We start from the raw sequence: 22,265 nt of genomic DNA on the forward strand, positions 1-22,265 counted from the left end.
GGTAGCACTCAAAACTCATCCCCTATGGGGGTTTAATGGAAATTAGTTTTTGGCGTTAGATATATGGAAATCAGTGTTTAGACTTGATGATTGGTTAAAGACGGATGTTTAAGGTTTTTTTTTAATTGTTCATCACCTAAGTTGGTGAAATTTGATGACAGTTTGTATAGAAAAAAATTGTTTGTTAGTCATGTAAGCTTCTGTTAATGTACAGAGCTGTTGAAACGTTTCGGAAAATTAATCACCAAAGGGTGAGATTGGGTATGAAAGTTTGTATGAAAGTACATTTTTTAGATTACAAAAATGGAAATTCTTGTTTGTTTTGACGCGGCCAGTTACACCTACGACATAGTTTACATCCGACATACTTTAATTGATATAATCTGTAAAATGGTGAATAAGAATCGGAATAATATGCCTTATATTATTCGATACAAGATTATATTGATGATAAAAAAGCGCGGAGTTAACGCTCGTTGACTTCCAGGCGGGAGACGTGACATACATATATAATTGTATTCAACTAACATGACTGTATTCTTAGATGTTGAGAAAGAGTAACTACTGAGTTTCTTGTCAGTTCTTCTCGGTAGAATCTACGTTACGAACCGGTCGTAGATTCACATTTGATTCAACCCTAGCGTGACAATTGAAAAGTGCTTTTATGAGCCGATTTTTTAGATCGCTGTGTCAGCTGGCGACGAGTCTCGTGGCCTCGTCTCAAACGATCGCCTCCTGGCTATTTCTATTCATATTCAATAAATGTATTTAATTAGTTTGACAAAAAAAGGTCCGCTGCGTAATGCTTCTATATTGAATAAAGGAATTTGAGTTCGAGTTTGGCTTACGAGTCAGACTTTTCCTTTTCCAACAATGGACGTTTAACATATGAATATGTATATGTCGAAAGCTTGTTTATTGTATTCATTATTATTAGCGAGTTTCTTGCCGTTTCTTCTCGCTGGAGGCTGCTTTCCGAATCGGTAGTGTTTGAATATTGACGTATCAAAAACGCTTCATTGTGAAGTTTACTTGAATAATATACATTTGTTTATGTAACGGAGTTTAAAGAAAGGCTGTGCATTTTATATATATGTCACTGTAGAATTGTAAATACATTATTTACATACATATATATTTTTTAGTTTTATCATTCTCTTATTTTAGAAGTTACAGGGGGGGGGCATACATGTTACGACTTTGGAAGAGTCTCTCGCGCGAACTATTCAGCTTAGAAAAAAAAATGTTGGAAACCTCGATATCATTTTTGAATGCCTATCCATCGATCCACACGTATGAGTTTGATGAAAAAATAATTTTTGAGATTCAGTTCTGAGTATGGGGAACCCCCAAAATTTATTGCTTTTTCTATTTTTGTGTGAAAATCTTAATGCGGTTCACACAATACATCTACTTATCAAGTTTCGACGGTATAGTTCTTATAGTTTCGGAAGAAAGTGGCTGTGACATGACGGACAGGCAGACAGACAGACAGACAGACGAATCTATAAGGGTTCCGTTTTTTGCCATTTGTTACGGAACCCTAAAAATGTGCTGGAAGTTTAATATACAAAATTTTGGTTAACAAAATTGTTGAGAAATGTATTTGGACACGATTGATATAATAAAGGCGAAAGTAACTTTGTCGGTCTGTTTACACTTTTACAACTAAACGGATGTTTTTCTCGAATTTTCTAAAATTTTGTATTAAACAAGATGTAGCCCCATGGAAGGCCATAGTTACTTTTAAACCTAAAATGAAAGCGAAACCGCGGGCAATCATTAGTATTTTATTTCATTCAAAAGTTTTGCTGTTTGGCGGTCGAATATCTGATTTGGGGTATCTATCCAAGTATCAATCAAAAATGAACCTTATCTCTTTGAAATAAAGCCTTTTAAATATTAAATGATGTTTTTGTTTCAGCATCGAACAATCCATACAATAAGTTACTGAAGTCGTTGGACTTGGAAGGGAAGAGATATAAGTACTATGACCTGTCGCAGCTCGGAGATAAGTACGGTGAGGATTTGTACCAAGTTACTTAGATGTTTCGTAAAGAAGGTGAGGCCGAGGATTGCACACCTTGGGAATGAAATGATCGCCTCCAGGCTGTTTCAAATAACTAAAATATAATTATTATTGTACATGCAAAATGGAAAAAAAAAAAAAATATCCCGCTGAGTTTCTTTCGCCGGTTCTTCTCAGGTCCGAGGTGCTAAATTCCGAACCGGTGGTAGATTTTTGACAATCAATAAGCAAGTGTAAACACTTCTATATTGAATAAAAATTTTTGATTTGATTTGATTGGAGATGGGTTGGAGATGGCCTCGTAAGTCAAGAAAATAAAAATCGGTCGAGTGCGAGTCGGACTCGCGCACGAAGGGTTCCGTACCATTATTACATAACATGAAACATAATCAGCCTGTAAATTTCCCACTGCTGGGCTAAGGCCTCCTCTCCCGTTGAGGAGAAGGTATGGAGCATATTCCACCACGCTGCTCCAATGCGGGTTGGTGGAATACACATGTGGCAGAATTTCGTTGAAATTAGACACATGCAGGTTTCCTCACGATGTTTTCCTTCACCGCCGAGCACGAGATGAATTATAAACAAATTAAGCGCATGTAAATTCAGTGGTGCCTGACTGGGTTTGAACCCGAAATCATCGGTTAAGATGCACGCGTTCTAACCACTGGGCCATCTCAGCTCACCATTATTATTATTGTTTATTTTTTTTTATTAAAGTAAATATCGAACTGGGTATTTTGTGAATATATCAAGCCTACCTGTTGCCAATATTGATATCGAGCAAAAAAGGGGGAAAATTCGCGTTGGTTGTGTGGGAGCCCCCATAAATATTATTTTTTTGTTTTTAGTAGTTGCTTTTATAGCGGCAACAGAAATACACAATTTGTGAAATTTTCAACTGTCTTAACTGTCGCGGTTCTTGAGTGGTGACAGATACATGGACGGACAGACAGCGCAGTCTTAGTAAAAGGGTCGCGTTTTTACGCTTTGGGTACGGTACCTAAAAAAAGAATTTAAAAAGAGGCATAGAGCACACGCTACATTATAAAAATTGAAGTCACAACGCGTAAAGTATCCACCCCACGTATCTCACCGAGCCGAGATGGCCCAGTGGTTAGAACGCGTGCATCTTAACCGATGATTTAGGGTTCAAACCCAGGCAGGCACCACTGAATTTCCATGTGCTTAATTTGTGTTTATAATTCATCTCGTGCTCGGCGGTGAAGGAAAACATCGTGAGGAAACCTGCATGTGTGTAATTTCAATGAAATTCTGCCACATGTGTATTCCACCAACCCGTATTGGAGCAGCGTGGTGGAATATGCTCATACCTTCTCCTCAACGGGAGAGGAGGCCTTAGCCCGGCAGTGGGAAATTTACAGGCTGATTATTATGTTTATGTATCTCACCAGTTCAGCTTTATGTTGCAGAACTGTGAACGTTGTATATAGACATTCTTTATATATACGTATATTTATATATAATACTGAATGGCTTAAATTTAAGTGATTTAACGTTAATATATTTTTGTGCGCCAATGTGATGTGTTTTTTATGGTACCTGATGGCAAGTCACCACCGCCCATAGACAATGGCGCTGTGAGAAATATTAACCATTCCTTACATCTCCAATGCGCCACTTGGGAACTAGGATGTTATGTCCCATGGCTCGATCACCTTTCAAATCGGAACACAGCAATAGCAACAGTACTTAGTGTACTGTTGTTTGCGGTAGAATATCTGATGAGCGGGTGGTACCTACCCAGACGGGCTTGCACAAAGCCCTACCACCAAATAAAAAAAGGTTATTAATTACCATTTGTCTGTGAGCACAATCTTGTGCGCCATAATATGATTTGAGTTGAGCAGTTCTCCTTTAAGAATGTCCAGCGACCGATACCGGTCAGAGATTGGTTAGAGGATTCCATCATCATATGTATTTCTAGATCGCCTCCCGTACAGCATCCGTGTGCTCGTCGAGTCGTGCATCCGTAACTGTGATAACTTCCAAGTCCTGGAGAAGGACGTCAGGAATGTTCTCGATTGGGAAACGAATCAGAACTCCGAGGGTGGGGTCGAGATAGCATTCAAACCGGCGAGAGTTATTCTACAGGTAGAGTTTTTTGTGTTACTAGCTGTGCCCGCGACTTCGTGCGCGTTTGAATTTAATAAATAAGCGTGAGTTTATTATTATTTTACATGTAATTCTAAAATAAAAGTAGCCTAAGTTACTCCTTATTACATCGGCTATCTGCCAGTGAGAGTCCCGCCGAAATCGGTCCAGCCGTTTCAGAGATTAGCCGGAACAAACAGACAGACAAAAATTGTAAAAAATGTTATTTAGGTTTATGTACCGTGTATACATACATATGCATTTAGTAAAAAGCGGTTATTTTAATATTACAAACAGACACTCCGATTTTATTGTATGTATAGATTAAGTAACATCGATCACTTTTATAGAATCAGTGATAATCATTGTATGTGCACGAGACGCAAGGATAAGCTTATAACGCCAAGTTTCCGACTCCGCAGAGTCAATAAAACCTTCTTGGGGCAAGGTATCCGTTTCTATAATAAAATTCCGCAGACATTTTTAACTTTGCCGTTTCATAGATTCAAGTCAATTGTACAAAATACATTAGTAAAGAAGGCATATTATTCGATACGATATTGATGATAAAAAAGCGTGGAGTTAACGCTCGTTGACTTCCAGGCGGGAGACGTGACATACATATATAATTGTATTCAACTAACGTGACTGTATTTTTAGATGTCGAAAAAGAGTAACTACTGAGTTTCTCGCCGGTTCTAATCTACATTCCGAACCGGTGGTAGCTTTACTTTAAATAGTTTGTTAAATGACGATTCAAAAGTGCTTGTAAAAGCCTATAAATATAATATAAAGTATATTTTGATTTTGATTTGATTAAACTCAATGACATATTCGCCCTCTCTCTCTAACTTAACAGTCATGTTAGTTAGATGCGGTGAAAACGGTTACTCGTCAAGATCAAATCGATGGCATCTGATATTCCGACGACATCCGGTTTTAGATGTGTTTCGATTTATCGAACATAGCTAAATAGCACATTTTAATATTTCAACTGTCCTTCTTCTAGGATCTCACCGGTGTACCGGCCGTCGTGGACTTCGCGGCTATGCGGGACGCGGTGCGCGAGTTGGGCGGTAATCCCGATAAAATCAACCCGATTTGTCCCGCTGATTTGGTCATTGATCACTCGGTTCAAGTCGACTTTGCTCGAACGTAAGTTTTGTTCAATTTGAAACAGTCAATCTTATATGTAATTTCAGTAGTTCGGGATGGCAATAAAATTATGTTTTTTTACAATGATGCTCCAATCTGTCTATATATCTTTTTCAACCCCCCACAATCATCCAATTGTTTTCCTTATGACAGCTCAATCATTTTTAAAATAAGAAATAGTGTTACATGCCAGTATTAAATGTTATCCCATAAAATAATATTAACTAAAGTTGTACAAATTATTGATCAATTAATTACAATAATAATTGTATATATTTATAATATCCTATGACGTAGCTCCGTATGGAGGCTAGGGCTAGTCTCGTAACATATATTAATAATAATGTCCTCAAAAAGTCTTCGGCTAGATATACTGTTAAGGGTAAGGACGCGTCGAAAATACTAGTGGTCACCAAGTACACGCACACTAGTAAAGGGGCTTGACGTGTGACGTCACGTCAAGCGTAAATGTCACGCACACCAAGACAATAAAGTTGGCTCGTTTGTTTTAGTCGTTTTGTAACGCGACTCTATCTAGATACATAAATAATCTAAGCACTTCACCTTTACTGGGTGGTGGGATTCGATCTTATTAAATTGTGTTTCGGTTTGGTGAGTGAGCCAGTGTAACTACAGGCACAAGGGACATAACATCTTAGTTCTCAAGGTCGGTGGCGTATTGGCGATGTTGTCCTTGATTTAGTTTCCGATCAGGAATTTGTGGTGGATTTTTTATATGCCTGACAGAAATATTAATTTGTCAAAAGAAACTTGGGCTATATTTTGTTGCTGACTGACTCACTGGACTACATTTTCCTATATAAAAATATTTCCGATAATGTTGTAAAAAAATAATAACATAATAATAACATAATCAGCCTGTAAATTTCCCACTGCTGGGCTAAGGCCTCCTCTCCCGTTGAGGAGAAGGTATGGAGCATATTCCACCACGCTGCTCCAATGCGGGTTGGTGGAATACACATGTGGCAGAATTTCGTTGAAATTAGACACATGCAGGTTTCCTCACGATGTTTTCCTTCACCGACGAGCTCGATATGAATTATAAACACAAATTAAGCACATGTAAATTCAGTGGTGCCTGCCTGGGTTTGAGCCCGCAATCATCGGTTAAGATGCACGCGTTCTAACCACTGGGCCATCTCGGCTCAAAAAAATAATGTCCAGTGGCTAAGTTAATGAATGTGTTTGGATTGTTTCTTTGTGTTATTTGATATATATATATATTATTTCTTTGCTGATGTTTATAGCAGTTACTGCCTGTTATTCGCGTCCCTACCGTCCGACCGATGTAACATTGTACAAGCGTCTATTATTTTCAGTGTTCCTATTCAAATTTTACTTTGAAGCAATGAAAAGTCTTAAAATTTTCGGGTAACGCTCGAATCTTTAGGGACTTTTGCGATATATATATTTGAATTTGAAATCAATAAATGAAGAAAATAATATTTTCTTCATTGCAAAGTTATGTCGATCAGAAATATTTACATCTGTCAAAGAGATCAATCTAACTTGTACTGGGTATATTAAATTAACGCCCTATTTTATTAGGGGTGTCACTTAAAGCGCTGACGTCACGGACAGATTGTATAAGAGTTCGACCAATCGGAATATTAGTAATGTAACAGCAACATGTTCCTACTCCAAACATTTCACATCACATTTTACATTAGTTCACTATATATGCCAATAGATGGCGTTAGTTGTATTTTAAATCACGCTAACGTTGTAACAATGTAAATTGCATTAATATCCGCGATTAAAACTGCATTGTGTCGAACCGTCTCGTCGACGCCTCGGCGTGCGACGTTGAATGCACACGTCATTCCTCCCTCGAGTCGACGATGGCGTCCTAAGCCGAGGTTCGGCCTCACAGGAGGCGCCCTTAGGACGCGCGTATTCTGAGCCCTTAAGTGGGCTCCCAACACAAGGCTTGAGTAGTTTAGCTCGCCTACCCCACCCGGTGACGCTGTAGAGGCCATTAGGGCCAACAGCAACTAACATTTCGAAAAAAAAAAAAATGCATTGTTTCGAGCCTTAGGGACCTTGACAGTGGCATAAATACTGCTTCCACCTTGTTGGGACATTATTTTGAAAGCTACCAAGGAATATCACTCTTCTAAGTACGATTTCCGTTGGATACTTCCACCCCGTTGGGTTAGCTCGCTGGCGTCGTAGTTAGAGGCCTAGTCGTCTAGTCGTCAATTAATCTTCACGTCAAGACTCTGTGTTACAGTAATTAATTATCTTTTGCCCGCAGACCTGATGCCCTTAACAAGAACCAAGAATTAGAATTCGAGAGGAACCAGGAGAGGTTTCAATTTCTAAAGGTAATCTTGATCATGACGTCTTCTTGACGGTTACGACCATTTGCAAGAGACTATTTCGCTTCGCTGTATAAACAGACACCAGTCAAAAATTACGTGGATCTCGTAAACCGATGCGTAATCGGACTCGACCGGAAGGCTACAGAGTTTCTTGCCGGTCTTTACCGGTAAAATCTACATTCCCAACCGGTGACGGATAAGTCTCGTAAAATTACGATTCGAATATATATTTGTGAGAGTTTTGATGTCTTTGATTTCGTCGAAATGTTTCTAATTGATATTCGATCACAGTGGGGTGCTCAGGCGTTCAACAACATGCTGATAGTCCCGCCTGGTTCTGGGATAGTCCACCAGGTGAGTTGTAAATCATCATATTACAATCAATTCCCCAATAACGCCCTAATTGACAAAATTCTTGACACACAAAAACCCATCTTTCAAGTATTTGTCCATCCATCTGTAAAGAAGGCACATTATTCGATACAAGATTATATTGATGATAAAAAAGCGTGGAGTTAACGCTCGTTGACTTCCAGGCGGGAGACATGACATACATATATAATTGTATTTAATTAACACGACTGTATTTTTAGATGTCGAAAAAGAGTAACTACTGAGTTTCTCGCCGGTTCCTCTCGGTGGAATCTAATCCGAACCGGTGGTAGCTTCGCTTTAAATAGTTTGTTAAACGACGATTCAAAAGTGCTCGTAAAAGCCTACTCGAATGATATTTTGATTTGATTTGTTTTGTTTTGAAACAGAAGATAGATGGACATAAACAAATCTTAGATTTAGGTATTTCATGCGATACGCTAATAACTCAGCCATATTGTGCACTACTGAGAGTTTACGATTAACATATCTCTATTTATAATACAACGCTGTTACACTTAACTACTTATATCCACTTTAATTTCACTTCCGAAGTTCCGTCACAGTTCCGTCGACGTTCTGACGTGACAAAACCAAAATCACACAAGAAATACAAAAACGAAACGTATATTTTTGTGTCTAGGTTAACTTGGAGTACCTAGCTCGTGTAGTGTTCACCGGTGACCTCCTTCACCCGGACTCGGTGGTCGGAACCGACAGTCACACCACCATGATCAACGGCCTCGGTGTGGTGGGATGGGGTGTTGGTGGTGAGTTCGAGTTAGTTATTTTATATGTGATATGAATATTATATATATATGTTTGAAGTATACTTATGTACTGATATTATATATAGGTTTTGATTCATCTGATGGTAAGTGGTAACCACCACCCATAGACAATGGCGCTGTGAGAAATATTAAACATTGTAATGCACCACCGACCTTGGGAACTAAGATGTTATGTCCCTTGTGCCTGTAGTTACACTGGCTCACTCACCCTTCAAGCCGGAATACAAAAATATTTAATGTTAATAATGTTGGAAGAATGAGTGAGCCATGGGAACAGGCGCAAGGGATTTAACTTACTTTCCAAGGTTGTTGGTGCATTGGTGTTTGGTATAGTTGAAAATTCTTAGGGCTTCAATGTCTGGCCAGTGGTGACCACTCATCCTTATATGGACCACGTGTATTTTTGCATGTTGGATGGCTGTTTCGACTTCGTACAGTTGAAACTAGGACATTTTCAATTACCGAAGCATTAAGATCACCGTATGAGAAGTTTCACTTCGACAAATAATTTTTGTTCGTAGGCATCGAAGCAGAGGCAGTCATGCTTGGACAAGCGATTAGTATGCTGCTGCCAAAAGTGGTAGGCTACAAGCTCATCGGACAGTTGAACCCGCTGGTGACGTCGACGGACCTCGTGCTGACCATCACTAAGGTAGCGACTCGGTTTTGTTATTCATAGGGTGAAATCGGTTCATGGACAAAATTTGGTCCATCAATGGACTACAATTGGTCCATAGTATTTTAGAATATTTTAAAATTAATATAGGTTCATGGACAAAATTTGGTCCATCCATGGACTACAATTGGCCCATAGTATTTTAAAATTAATTTATATTTCACATACTAAACCAAAAACTCAGTAGACTGCTGGATACTTTAGCTGCAGTTTAACCTGGGAGGGATTTATAAAATTTTACCTATAGCACACAACCCCCATTTTAAGCACTCGGGGGGGGGGGGGTGAATTGAAAAAAGTTTCGTATATTTTTTAATTGTTTAGTAATTGGTTGGTAATTTTTAATTGTCTTGTGTTATTGTATTATTATTGTTAGTATTTTTTTTTCTGTCCGTTTTTGTATAACATTTTAGAAAAAAGTTGTGTCAGGTTAATAGATAAAACTGTCCTTTTCCACGCCGTGATAACTTTTAATTGAAACAACACTTTGCTGAATATGTGATCACCTTTATTTTTAACCTATAAATGGTTAATGTTTTGTGAGTTGTCCTCATTAATGAAATAAATAAAAATATCCTCCTACTCCTCAAATTACCTCTATAACAAAATTCACCTAAATCGGCATAAACGCGAGTTTATAATATTCGTATCCGTTATTGTACTATTAATTCTTAAATTATGGGCCAAATTCAGCCCTTATAAAGTGTGGACCGAATCTGGTCCATGATCATGAGATATGTGTTCCAGCATCTCCGCTCGTTGGGCGTGGTCGGTAAATTCGTGGAGTTCTTCGGTCCGGGCGTGACGGCTCTCAGCATAGCGGACCGAGCGACCGTCGCCAACATGTGTCCGGAGTTCGGTGCCACGGTCGCGCACTTCCCGGTCGACGAGCGGTCGTTGCAGTATCTGAGTCAGACGAGTGAGTTTAGTTGGATAGTCTCTTTTTTTTTTTTTAATTTGAACCTTTACGCAGCGATTGTTTCTGAAGATCTCAAATGGGATCATTTTGCGTACGTTTTTGCAACATTTTTTTAATGATACTCCGCTCCTGTTGGTCGTAGCGTGATGGTGTATAGTCTAATAGCCTTCCGCAGTAAATGGGCCATGGACCAGTAGTTTCTAAGACAAGCGTCTCCAATCAAACAAACTCTTCGCGTTTATCGAAATAGCTATTATTTTAATTGATTTGTATTTTTAAGTTATATTATTAAGAGTTGGGATATATGTACAGACAAACAGCGTCATAATATTTTTACAACAATATTATATATATTTGAGCCGAGATGGCCCAGTGGTTAGAATCGTGCATCTTAACCGATGATTTCGGGTTCAAACCCAGTCAGGCACCACTGAATTTACATGCGCTTAATTTGTTTATAATTCATCTCGTGCTCGGCGGTGAAGGAAAACATCGTGAGGAAACCTGCATGTGTCTAATTTCAACGAAATTCTGCCACATGTGTATTCCACCAACCCGCATTGGAGCAGCGTGCTGGAATATGCTCCATACCTTCTCCTCAACGGGAGAGGAGGCCTTAGCCCAGCAGTGGGAAATTTACAGGCTGATTATTATATATGTTTTCAATAATATTCTTTTTGAAAGAAACCATGGCAACCATTGTACAGACACGAACACTTAGAAAAGTTAATAAATCCTTCCAGGGCAACGGTATTCGTTTCTATAATAAGATTCCACAGCTATTTTTAACTTGGCCTATTATAAAATTTAAAGCTCTTGAAAATAAGGCATATTACTCGATACAAGATTATATTTAATAGGAAAAGGCGAAGATCTTTTCTACAGATGTAAATATTTCTGATCGACATGACTTTGCAATGACGTACATATAATTTCTTAATTCAATGATTTCAAAAAATTGTTAAAATATTTTAAAATTACATATAATACAAAAGTTCCCAAAGATTCGAGCGTTATCCGAAAATTTTAATACTTTTTCTGTTATATATTATTGCTTCAAGGTAAATTTTAAATAGAAACACTGAAAATAATAGACGCTTGTACAATGTTACGTCGGACGGTAGGGACGCGAATGACAGGCAGTAACTGCTACAAAAATCCTTATTCAAGATCATTGTTAAGTTATTGTTACGAACGGGGGTCCTTTTGGTTGGGGTGTCTCTTTGGCTGGTAGAAATCTTTTTAAAAAATAAGGTAAAAAAACAATCAAACACATTCATTAACTCAGCCACAGAACTTTTTTCACTTCATTAATTTACAACATCCAATAACGTTAACGGAGATATTTATATAGGAAATTAATTTAATATACCCAGTACAAGTTAGCTTGATCTCCTTGACAGATGTAAATATTTCTGATCGTCCGACGTAACTTTGCAATGACGAAAATATTATTTTCTTAATTTAATGATTTTAAAGTTTAAAATAAAACCGTAAAAATATTTAAAAAAATACATACATAAACATAATCAGCCTGTAAATTTCCCACTGCTGGGCTAAGGCCTCCTCTCCCGTTGAGGAGAAGGTATGGAGCATATTCCACCACGCTGCTCCAATGCGGGTTGGTGGAATACACATGTGGCAGAATTTCGTTGAAATTGGACACATGCAGGTTTCCTCACGATGTTTTCCTTCACCGCCGAGCACGAGATGAATTATAAACACAAATTAAGAACATGTAAATTCAGTGGTGCCTGCCTGGGTTTGAACCCGAAATCATCGGTTAAGATGCACGCGTTCCAACCATTGGGCCACCTCGGCACAAAAAAAAAAAAGTACACATAACACAAATTCCCTAAAGATTCAAGTGTTATCCGAAAATTTTAAGACTTTGTATTGCTTCAAAGAAAAAATGTTTACCGAAGGTCTGAATTTCTTTTTTCACTTTTCGACCCGTGTTTCTTTGGGAGAGTTGTTTACTTTCATGGTCTGAACCACGTATTTAAATTTGGCGGGATGTCAAAAAATAACCCTGTAATATTAAATAGGTACATTTAGGAATTTGGTTCAAAATTTATTAAAAAAAACAATATGACAATTAATAATGTGACAATCAGTTTTTTTATTCTAATAAACAAATATAAAAGTAAACATATGGAACAAAATAATCACCAGTAATCATTAAAAAAACAAAAAAAAACACTTACAGAGTATTCGATTTACACCTACCCGCTTAACACTGACACTTAAGGTACTTGAGCGATGTTTTCTCGTCGACCGACAACCGACCAATGAGCCCGTGACAGGGCTGCGCGCCAGTTTTATACCTTTGTTTTTTAGGTGTTCCTTACTATACTTATTATGAATATTGATCCACCGTCGCTTATCTGCCCAATGTCTAGTGCAATAAATAATTTCACACACAAAACATATACACATCTCGTCACAGTTACAAGTATTTAAAAACGTTATTTTTTGGACTACTAGATATTTTCTGTTTCCCATCACTAGCCCGTCTGTCAAAAAGATCAGTAAAGTATTTATTGACTTCTAGGCAGGATATATATATTAAAAAAATGTTGTGTTTGACGTCTATTTCAACATTAATTAATTAATTGATGTTGGAAAAGAGTAATTACTGAGTTTCTTGGCGGTTCTTCTCGGTAGAATCTACTTTGATTTTGATTTTGAAGATTTTTATCAATTACTATACTTTATTTTGGTACAAAATCTTCGTAAAAGATTTTAGTAAAACAAACCACCTTCATAGTCAGGGACGTAGCTACCGCCGTATCTGCCGTATCAATTGCACGGGGCCCCCGGGGCACGAGGCCACATGGGCGTAAGCAAAAATTAATAAAAATTTCCCATTTTTTTTTATTTTACAAATTGACAAAAGTCAAAGAAAGCATGTTCTTAAAAGTGCTTAAAATTTTGGAAAAAGTGACAGATAATTATTATAAATAAGTATTTCTTTTAATTTTACGCATTTTTTTTTCTTTTGTGAGATATCTTTACCCTTCCTGAGCACCCCCAAATAAAATTTTAATACGGGGCCCCGCCAAGGCACGCTTACGCTTCTGTTCATAGTACCAATCCATATATTCTTACCAGGGTAGCACCCTAAATGATTTCCGTCCGAGTTTATGATCTATTGTTGTGTTGCAGATCGTTCAGCGGAGAAGATAAAAATTATCGAAGCGTATCTGAAAGCGACGAAACAGTTTCGGGATTACAGTAACTCGGCGCAGGACCCCGTGTTTTCAGAGGTTTGTATACGAAGAGGATAATGTTTAAAAATTTACTTCAAACATTGATATATTTCTTACAGCGCCTTTGTCTATGGGCGGTTGTGATCACTTACCATCAGGTGGCCCATATGCTCGTCGCCAACCAATGCCATAAAAAAAAAAAAACTTGAAATTTGGCAGGTTGGTCCTAATAGGGTGGAGACATTCGCTAAGAACGGATTTTACGAAACTCCACCCCTGAATGGGTAAAACGCGGGGCTTGGAAGTTTGTGTTTTATAAATTTCGCGCAGGTGAAGCCGAAGATTTAGCTAGTTTAATTATAAATCGAGTGACACGCTGGCTTAACTCCGCCCCGTTTTTCGTTCGTTCTTTAGTCTAATAATAATATTTTATTTAAACCTTACAGGTGGTAGAACTGGATCTGGCAACGGTTGTGACGTCAGTCAGTGGTCCGAAACGGCCGCAAGACAGAGTGTCCGTCTCCGTTATGAAGAAGGACTTCAACGAGTGTCTCAGTAACAAGGTACGTTAATGTACACGCATGCACACATAAACAGGAAGACACTCACACATACATTAATCACACAAAAGATAAACAAACCTTAGATTTAGGTATTTCATGCGATTCGCTAATAACTTAGCTATGGGAAGGGCTATGCTCGGAGTATCTCTGAGGGATCGCATCAGAAATGAGGTGATCCGTCAGAGAACCAAAGTCATCGACATAGCCCACCGGATTAGTAAGCTCAAGGCAGTGGGCCGGCCATATTTGTCGTAGAACCGATAACCGTTGGGGAAAACGTGTTGTAGAGCGGAGACCGCGTCTCGGCAAACGTAGTGTAGGACGTCCTCGGGCACGGTGGAGTGACGATTTGCGCAAGACGGCCGGCAGGAGCTGGATGCGAGGTGCCGAAGTAAGACCACGGTGGCGTGCATTTGGAGAGGCCTTTGTCCAGCAGTGGACGAATGTGGCCTGATGATTGTGCACTACTGAGAGTTTACGATTAACATATCTCTATTTATAATACAACGCTGTTACACTTAACTACTTATATCCACTTTAATGTTACTTCCAAAGTTCCGATAACAGTTTCGTCGACGTTCAAACGCCGATCGCAAATCCATAGTGAATATCATAGACTAATCGAGCTCTCGACCAATGATGTCGCGTCAATTTGCTGTCAAATGTTGTTTATTTGGCTTTTCTCCTCTTATGGTTGGAATAGATTATATGACATGTTTTTGGAATTTAAGTGAAATTGGTGAATGGCGTACAACGCCGTAGCTCCCTTGCACTCAGGCTTGCAGTTTGAGCCCTCTCGGTCTCCGTGTGACGTTCGTCCTGAGGGTGTCTTCTATGAGATTGCTTCTCGGCACAGAACGTAGTCGTTTGGGATTTGGAGCGCTTCTGCTCGTAGCACTGCTTAATCGACGTCACGACCGTTTATGTGACGTCACTAATCTGGGGGCGGAAACGCTGTAGGGGTGTGGTGTGTTGAGTTTTCCCTGCGATCCTAAGATCTGTGTGCACTAGACGTTTGATGTTTAATATTGGTCGGTGAGTGACACCGAGTCCAGCTCGTCGACGCCTTATATAGGCTGTGCTTCTTAACATAAACATAAGCAGCCTGTAAATTTCCCACTGCTGGGCTAAGGCCTCCTCTCCCGTTGAGAAGAAGGTATGGAGCATATTCCACCACGCTGCTCCAATGCGGGTTGGTGGAATACACATGTGGCAGAATTTCGTTGAAATTACACACATGCAGGTCTCCTCACGATGTTTTCCTTCACCGCCGAGCACGAGATGACTTATAAACACAAATTAAGCACATGAAAATTCAGTGGTGCCTGCCTGGATTTGAACCCGAAATCATCGGTTAAGATGCACGTGTTCTAACCACTGGGCCATCTCGGCTTCTTAAAATATTATATTTCTCATATAAATTAACAATTTTGGAAATTAATACAAAATTATACTCAAAACATTCAAATATGTATGTCGAAGCATCAAAAAGTTTGTTCACAATTTATTTTATATTTTAATCGTACAAGCTGTCAACGTCAGTATTGCGTTAGAAAGAAGGAAATCAAAATAGTGTCCGAGTTGACGGACGATGAAAACGGATACGAACAAAAACGACGAAACTTATATTCGTTTGGAAATAAATGTCTGTTAACGATTTAGTACCCGACCCTTCGTTATATGTGACGCAATGATTGATTTATTGAGATATGATATAATGAATGATTGATTATTGAGAGCCGAGATGGCCCAGTGGTTAGAACGCGTGCATCTTAACCGATGATTTCGGGTTCGAACCCAGGCAGGCACCACTGAGTTTTCATGTGCTTAATTTGTGTTTATAATTCATCTCGTGCTCGGTGAAGGAAAACATCGTGAGGAAACCTGCATGTGTCTAATTTCAACGAAATTCTGCCACATGTGTATTCCACCAACCCGCATTGTAGCAGCGTGGTGCAATATGCTCCATACCTTCTCCTCAACGGGAGAGGAGGCCTTAGCGCAGCAGTGGGAAATTTACAGGCTGATTATGTTATTTATGTTATACGATTGATTTATTCTATTACACACAAGATTAAATTGACGGCACTAAAATATTGGCTGTCGTTTTTGACACCATATATAAGATCGTAGCATTATATGAGCGGCGAGTAATCTCCGTTAACAGTGTATCTCTTGCCCAGTGACAGTATCGACGAAATGTCCACAGTGCAAGTGATCACTATTATTGAAAGATGTTCGCTTAGAACCCCGTTCGATGTTGACTGCTTCACCGATGCCACGCCCCCCCAGTGGCAGTAATCACAAACCCAGTGACGATTTAGAACGTCCGCTGAGCTTGTGAAAACTGCCACTGGTGAGATTCAACTGGGTCGATGGAAGATTGGCACCTAATTCCTGTGAAGTACGAACATTGTATAAGATTTAAATTATGTATATTTCATCACCTGATTGTAAGTGGTTACCACATCGCCAATGTGCCGCCAACCTTGGGATATTCTGTCCCTTATGACTGTACTGACTGATTCATTCTTCGAACCGGAACACCACAAAAGTATTGATGTTTGGTGGTGGTAAATCTGATGAGTGGATGGTACCTACCCAAACGAATTTACCAAGTAAATGTAGAAATTTTTTTGAATTTCAAAACATGCCGCGTGCGTTAAATGTTAGCGTGACGACTAAAAAGGGTCTCACCATGATTCCACGTCCCAGCTGAGATGTATCTGTTTAAAAGTGAGCGGTACTCTCTCGCGTTGAAGGATCGCTTGATAATACCGTGACGTACTGATGGTTCTGGGACTGCTTTCCTGTAAATAGTCTATACATTTTTGCATTGAAAAACAGACGTAGCCTTATTTATTCTTGATCTTCCAAAGCTTAAAAAAAAAACAATTATAATTTGAGTCGAATACACGCGACAATGGCTCCTCTGTTATAGTATTCCTTGGTGTGTGTCCTCCGTGGCAGTAATCACAAACCCAGTGATGGACTAAAACATCCGCTGAGCGTGTGAGAACTAACACGGGCGACTTTAAATATACCGAGAACTGTCTCAGTAAGTTGTTTATCGACTGTTGTTATTGTAAAATAGAATTTTCGTAGTATTGTCTTCCCAGCGGCAGTAATCACAAACCCAGTGATGGACTAAAACATCGGCTGAGCATGTGAAAACTAACACAGGCGACTGATCGTATTTATATTCAGACACACATATCTCGCCTCGCCAATTGATTTTCGTGAACAGTCTTTTTCGTAGTATCGTCTTCCCAGCGGCAGTAATCACAAACCCAGTGATGGACTAAAACATCCGCTGAGCGTGTGGAAACTAACACAGGCGACTTAACATAACAACGTATGGAGACCTTCGGCAGAACTATTTTTGGCAGAAATTTCTTCGATTGCTTTTCTTATAATCGATGTACTGTCTTCCCAGTGGCAGTAATCATACACCCAGTGATGGTTTAGAACATCCGCCGAGCGTTTGAAAACTGATACTGGTAAACTGTAGATCCGTTAATGAGTTGTCAGTCATGTTGTGTAATAGTTGATTAAGTTTTAAAAAAAATAGCAAAAACAGATTTTTTTGAAATGAGTACGCAATTACTTTGAAATGATTTTCTCGGTCTGCCTGTTCTCGTCTTTTCAGTGGTAGTAATCACAAACCCAGTGATAATATGGAATATCTCCTGAGGCTGTGAAAACTATCATTGCAAAGATTTTGGAATATAGAAACACAGATATCTGAAAAAATAATAATGTACACCACAACACGATTCATAAGAAAGCACAGGGAATGAAGAAAAATAAATTTGTTTGTATATGTTGTGTATCTTTAACATATATATGTTTCAATTGCATTTTTAAAAAGTAATCACAGATCATGTAGTGAATGTCGACTGGACTAGTGAAAACGTGCGATTAAATTATCTCACCTTAAGTCATGTGCCGTAAGTTTCCCGCTGTCTAAGACCATTTGAGGAGGTTTTGGAGCTTAGTCCACCACGCTGTCCCAATGCGAGTTACCTAGGATAATTATCTTGATCTCCAGTAGCAATGTCCACAAACGCATTGAGAAATGATGTCCAGTATTCAGTATTCGTACTTCTGTTAATGTTACCAGTGACAGTGATCATAAACCCAGTGACAGAACTAAAACATGTCTACTGGGAATATAATTACTGTCAACAGTGACAGTACATGTCTTGATATTCATCTGGGTCACTTTTTGTTTTTAGTGTTGTGTATCTGATAAATTCACGTTCGTTAAAATTGAATAACATCCTACCGCCTTTGAGTCATCGAGCTGTAGCGCCTATAACTAGACATAGATACTAATTATTGCTACTTGGTGCAATATGGATAGTTCAGTGTCGATCTTCAGTTGTTTTGGTCGTCCGTAACACCAATCACGAACCCAGTGACATATTTACAAAGGCATGTCGACTGAGCGAGTGACCGCAGTCGCAGACGACCCGTATTTATTATCGTTGTGATTACATTTATTCAATGACTCTCCAGCAACAATAATCATTGTCCCAGTGACAGAAATGTTGACGTGTCGACTGCGTCAATGATTATCGTCTCTGAGTTGTCGACACAATAACATAACAAAATCGTTTATGTGTCGTGGGATTCCCGATTTGAACGAAGTTGCTGTCTCTATATACTAGGTACACAAACGGACACAGTGAAATTAATTGACAGCGTTTGAGAATAATTGAATTACAATGACAGAAATGGAATAAATAATAACAAAGTTATATGCTATAGAAAGAGAAGAAAAGGACGGCTGGGGGGGTGGGGCATATTGCTTTACGTAAAGATTTTTGCCGCGTTAAAGGATTTCGTTCAAAAAGAAAAGTTAGTGACGTCTTCTCTGGTTTATGATAAAAAGCTGCACGATTGTCTCCCAGTGAGAACTGTCAAACACCCAGTGATAGAATATTGACACTATCAAATGAGCGTCTGACAGCTCCGACGGACAGATATTGTTGCAGAAAATAAACACACATTTTTGCTTAGTTCAACAGTACAGGTTAAAAAATGGTATTTAAAAAAAAATAACCTAAAAGTTTTCGTTTTTACAAATAATTTAAATCACCTTTAAATATGTACATATGTTCATAAATCGAACACCCAAATATAGTATGTTATAACACGTCTTAACGAATTTCAAAATACAGGTATCTAAAAAAGTTTTGATGGTCTTGTTTTAAGACAGCAAACCCCATTTTTAGTACATTATATATAATATATATTAAGATATATAAATAATTTCAATACATACCTACGACTAAATCCGATCTTTGATTCAAACCAGTTGTTCAGTGACTTTTAATTCGAGTAACTTGTAGATGTGGATATATTGAACGCAAGATTGCAACTGATTAAAATTTGCAATAACCTTGCGTTTTTATAGTAAGGAGTGGGGATGGAACGTGTTGGAAGTCGTTTATTAATGATCGTTCGTTAATCCGTTAATTTGTTAATGAGGTATCGGAAAGCGTGATTATTTAATTAGTTTGTTGATTTCGTGATGTATTTTTTTTTTTTTTTTTGGTTTAGTAGAATAGTTGTCGCGTACGGTTTCGTTTGAGTTTGGTTGGAAAAAGTAGCCAATGTCCTTCCTTAAGGTTCAAACTTGCTTGATGCTATCAAATTTGGTTCATTGGTTTGGCAGTTAGAGAGACAAAGTTCCTTTCTTTTTTATAAGAATTTATTATAGACTAGCTGACCCGACTACGTGGCTGGTTCCAGGGCAGGGTGTTAGTTTTTATATTAAATCTAGCAACATGTTCCGGCTCCACACGGTTACAATAAGGGTCAATGTACAAATTTTCTATCGAAAAAGAAAGAGAGTGAGTCAGTATAACTACAGGCACAGGGGACATAACATCTTAGTTCCCAAGGCTTTGGCATTGGCGTTGTAAGGGATGGTTAATATTTCTTATTTATATTGTCTATGGGCGGGTAATCACTTAGCATTTACAAGGAAGAAAAATATGTTGAACTGTTTTGTCTCTGCCTATCTGAGTATAGATAATTAATAAATACCGATAACAAAAAAAAAAACATAGATTTTGTTATAAAATATTGTACGAATTTATACATGAAACTGTCCTTAGTATTTTATTTCTAACATATTCGCCCGTTGAATAACTATTCGCTGATATGACGTGACTTAGTCAATTTAAGGACCGACTATCAAGGGACAATTCGACTGATTTATAATAATAGAACTTCGAAAATTTCTCACAAAGATAAGGTTCAGCTTTATCGTAACTGATGGTCAATTCTACTTATACAGGTTACGATACGATTCCGCTTAGTTTTCGTGGAGCTAATACTTGTCGATTTCCAGGCAGGATATGTTATATAAATAATTGTATTTAACTAACATAACATTGTATTTTGAATGTCGAAAAATAGTAACTACTGAGTTTATTGTCGGTTATTCTCAGAAGAATCTACGTTGCTTAATATACCTTAAAAATAATTGTTATTTTTTTTTAACATGAGACATAAAATTTATGAAAAGATAATATTAGATTATTAGATTTATTTATTATAGACGGGTGGGGGGTAATGCCTATGGTCGCCACGCTGGGCGTGCGGATCGGCGAAGATGCACGGAAGGTGCCCGGTAGAAGTTGGATGAGAAGGATCAAAGTCGAGCTCAGTGGCGCGCCTTGGGGCGGGCGTACGTCAGGCTGATCATGATGATGATGATGAAATAATATTACGCTGAGTTTTGACGTCTTTACGTGCGCGATATCTCAAATGATTTAGTTTTAAGTTTATCACTTGTGTTAGGATTGGGGATAACAATAGCGCACGGTCAAATATTCCGCTATTGACGCTTCAGAACTCTGTTTTCTTCTACTCCAGACAAAAGAGTACAAAAGCCAATTGAATAACATTTGACAGCAAATTGATGCGATATCGTTGGTCGAGAGCTTGATTGATCTATGATATTCATTCTTTAATTTTTTAAATAAAAAGACGTCTTTCAATATATGACGATGTGAACAATGCTCTCTCCGAAATAGTAAATTGGTTTAGTGTTAATAATTTAATGTTAAATAGTAAAAAGACAAAATGTATTAAATTCACTACTCCCAATGTAAGATGTGTCAAAACGAGTGTACGCTTAAACGGGGAAGCATTGGATGTTTTAGAATCAACAGAGTTCCTTGGTATGACAATAGACTCTAAGCTCCAATGGGGCCCCCATATAAATAAATTGGCGAATAGACTCAGCTCTGCAGCCTTTGCGGTAAAAAAAATTAGACTTTTGACTGATGTGGATACGGCTCGCCTTGTGTATTTAAGTTATTTCCACAGTATAATGTCGTATGGCATCCTACTCTGGGGTAATGCAGCTGACATTAATACCATTTTTGTACTGCAGAAGAGGGCTATTCGTGCAATTTATAACCTGGGCCCAAAAGATTCGTTAAGAGGTAAATTTGAAGAAATTAAAATAATGACTGTCGCTTCTCAATTTGTTTTTGATAATGTTATGTATGTACGCAAGAACATAAACGATTTTCCCAGAAATTGTGACGTACATTCTATTAACACTAGGAACAAGAATAATCTTGTTACTCCAAGTACCCGATTACACAGGGTTAGTAACTCTTTTTTGGGGCAATGTATACGTTTTTACAACAGGATCCCAGAAAACGTTCAAAATTATTCAATTATAAAATTCAAAAGAATCGTTAAAGAGCGTTTGTGTGCTAAAGGATATTACAACACTAATGACTTTTTAGTTGACTGCACACCTTGGGAATGAAATGATCGCCTCCATGCTGCTTCAAATAGCTAAAATATAATTATTATTGTACATGCAAAATGAAAAAAATAAATAAATATCCCGCTGAGTTTCTTTCGCCGGTTCTTCTCAGGTCCGAGGTGTTAAATTCCGAACCGGTGGTAGATTTTTGACTATCAACAAGGTTCTATATTGAATAAAGATTTTTGACTTGACTTTGACTTAGTGACTAGCGGCGCCCGCGGCTTCGTGAAAGTCCCGTCCCCCCGTCCCGGACAAACAGACAGACAAACATTGTAAATTTTGATATA

At 38.3% G+C, this 22,265-nt stretch overlaps 1 protein-coding gene across 2 annotated transcripts in view; it reads left to right on the forward strand.

Annotated features, from left to right (window-relative positions):
• The window catches only part of LOC113393716 (cytoplasmic aconitate hydratase-like), a 46,595-nt gene that overhangs the window by 6,219 nt on the left and 18,111 nt on the right, over positions 1-22,265 (forward strand). For both annotated transcript variants that reach the window (XM_064220152.1, XM_064220151.1), the window contains exons 2-11: positions 1,925-2,020; positions 3,975-4,141; positions 5,151-5,296; positions 7,575-7,644; positions 7,933-7,995; positions 8,657-8,783; positions 9,326-9,456; positions 10,228-10,399; positions 13,568-13,668; positions 14,058-14,174. In XM_064220152.1, the coding sequence (XP_064076222.1) occupies positions 1,925-2,020; positions 3,975-4,141; positions 5,151-5,296; positions 7,575-7,644; positions 7,933-7,995; positions 8,657-8,783; positions 9,326-9,456; positions 10,228-10,399; positions 13,568-13,668; positions 14,058-14,174 (1,190 nt within the window). The remainder of the gene's footprint in view (positions 1-1,924; positions 2,021-3,974; positions 4,142-5,150; positions 5,297-7,574; positions 7,645-7,932; positions 7,996-8,656; positions 8,784-9,325; positions 9,457-10,227; positions 10,400-13,567; positions 13,669-14,057; positions 14,175-22,265) is intronic.

This window comes from Vanessa tameamea, chromosome 31, assembly GCF_037043105.1.
Source record: "Vanessa tameamea isolate UH-Manoa-2023 chromosome 31, ilVanTame1 primary haplotype, whole genome shotgun sequence".
Lineage (NCBI taxonomy): Eukaryota > Metazoa > Arthropoda > Insecta > Lepidoptera > Nymphalidae > Vanessa > Vanessa tameamea.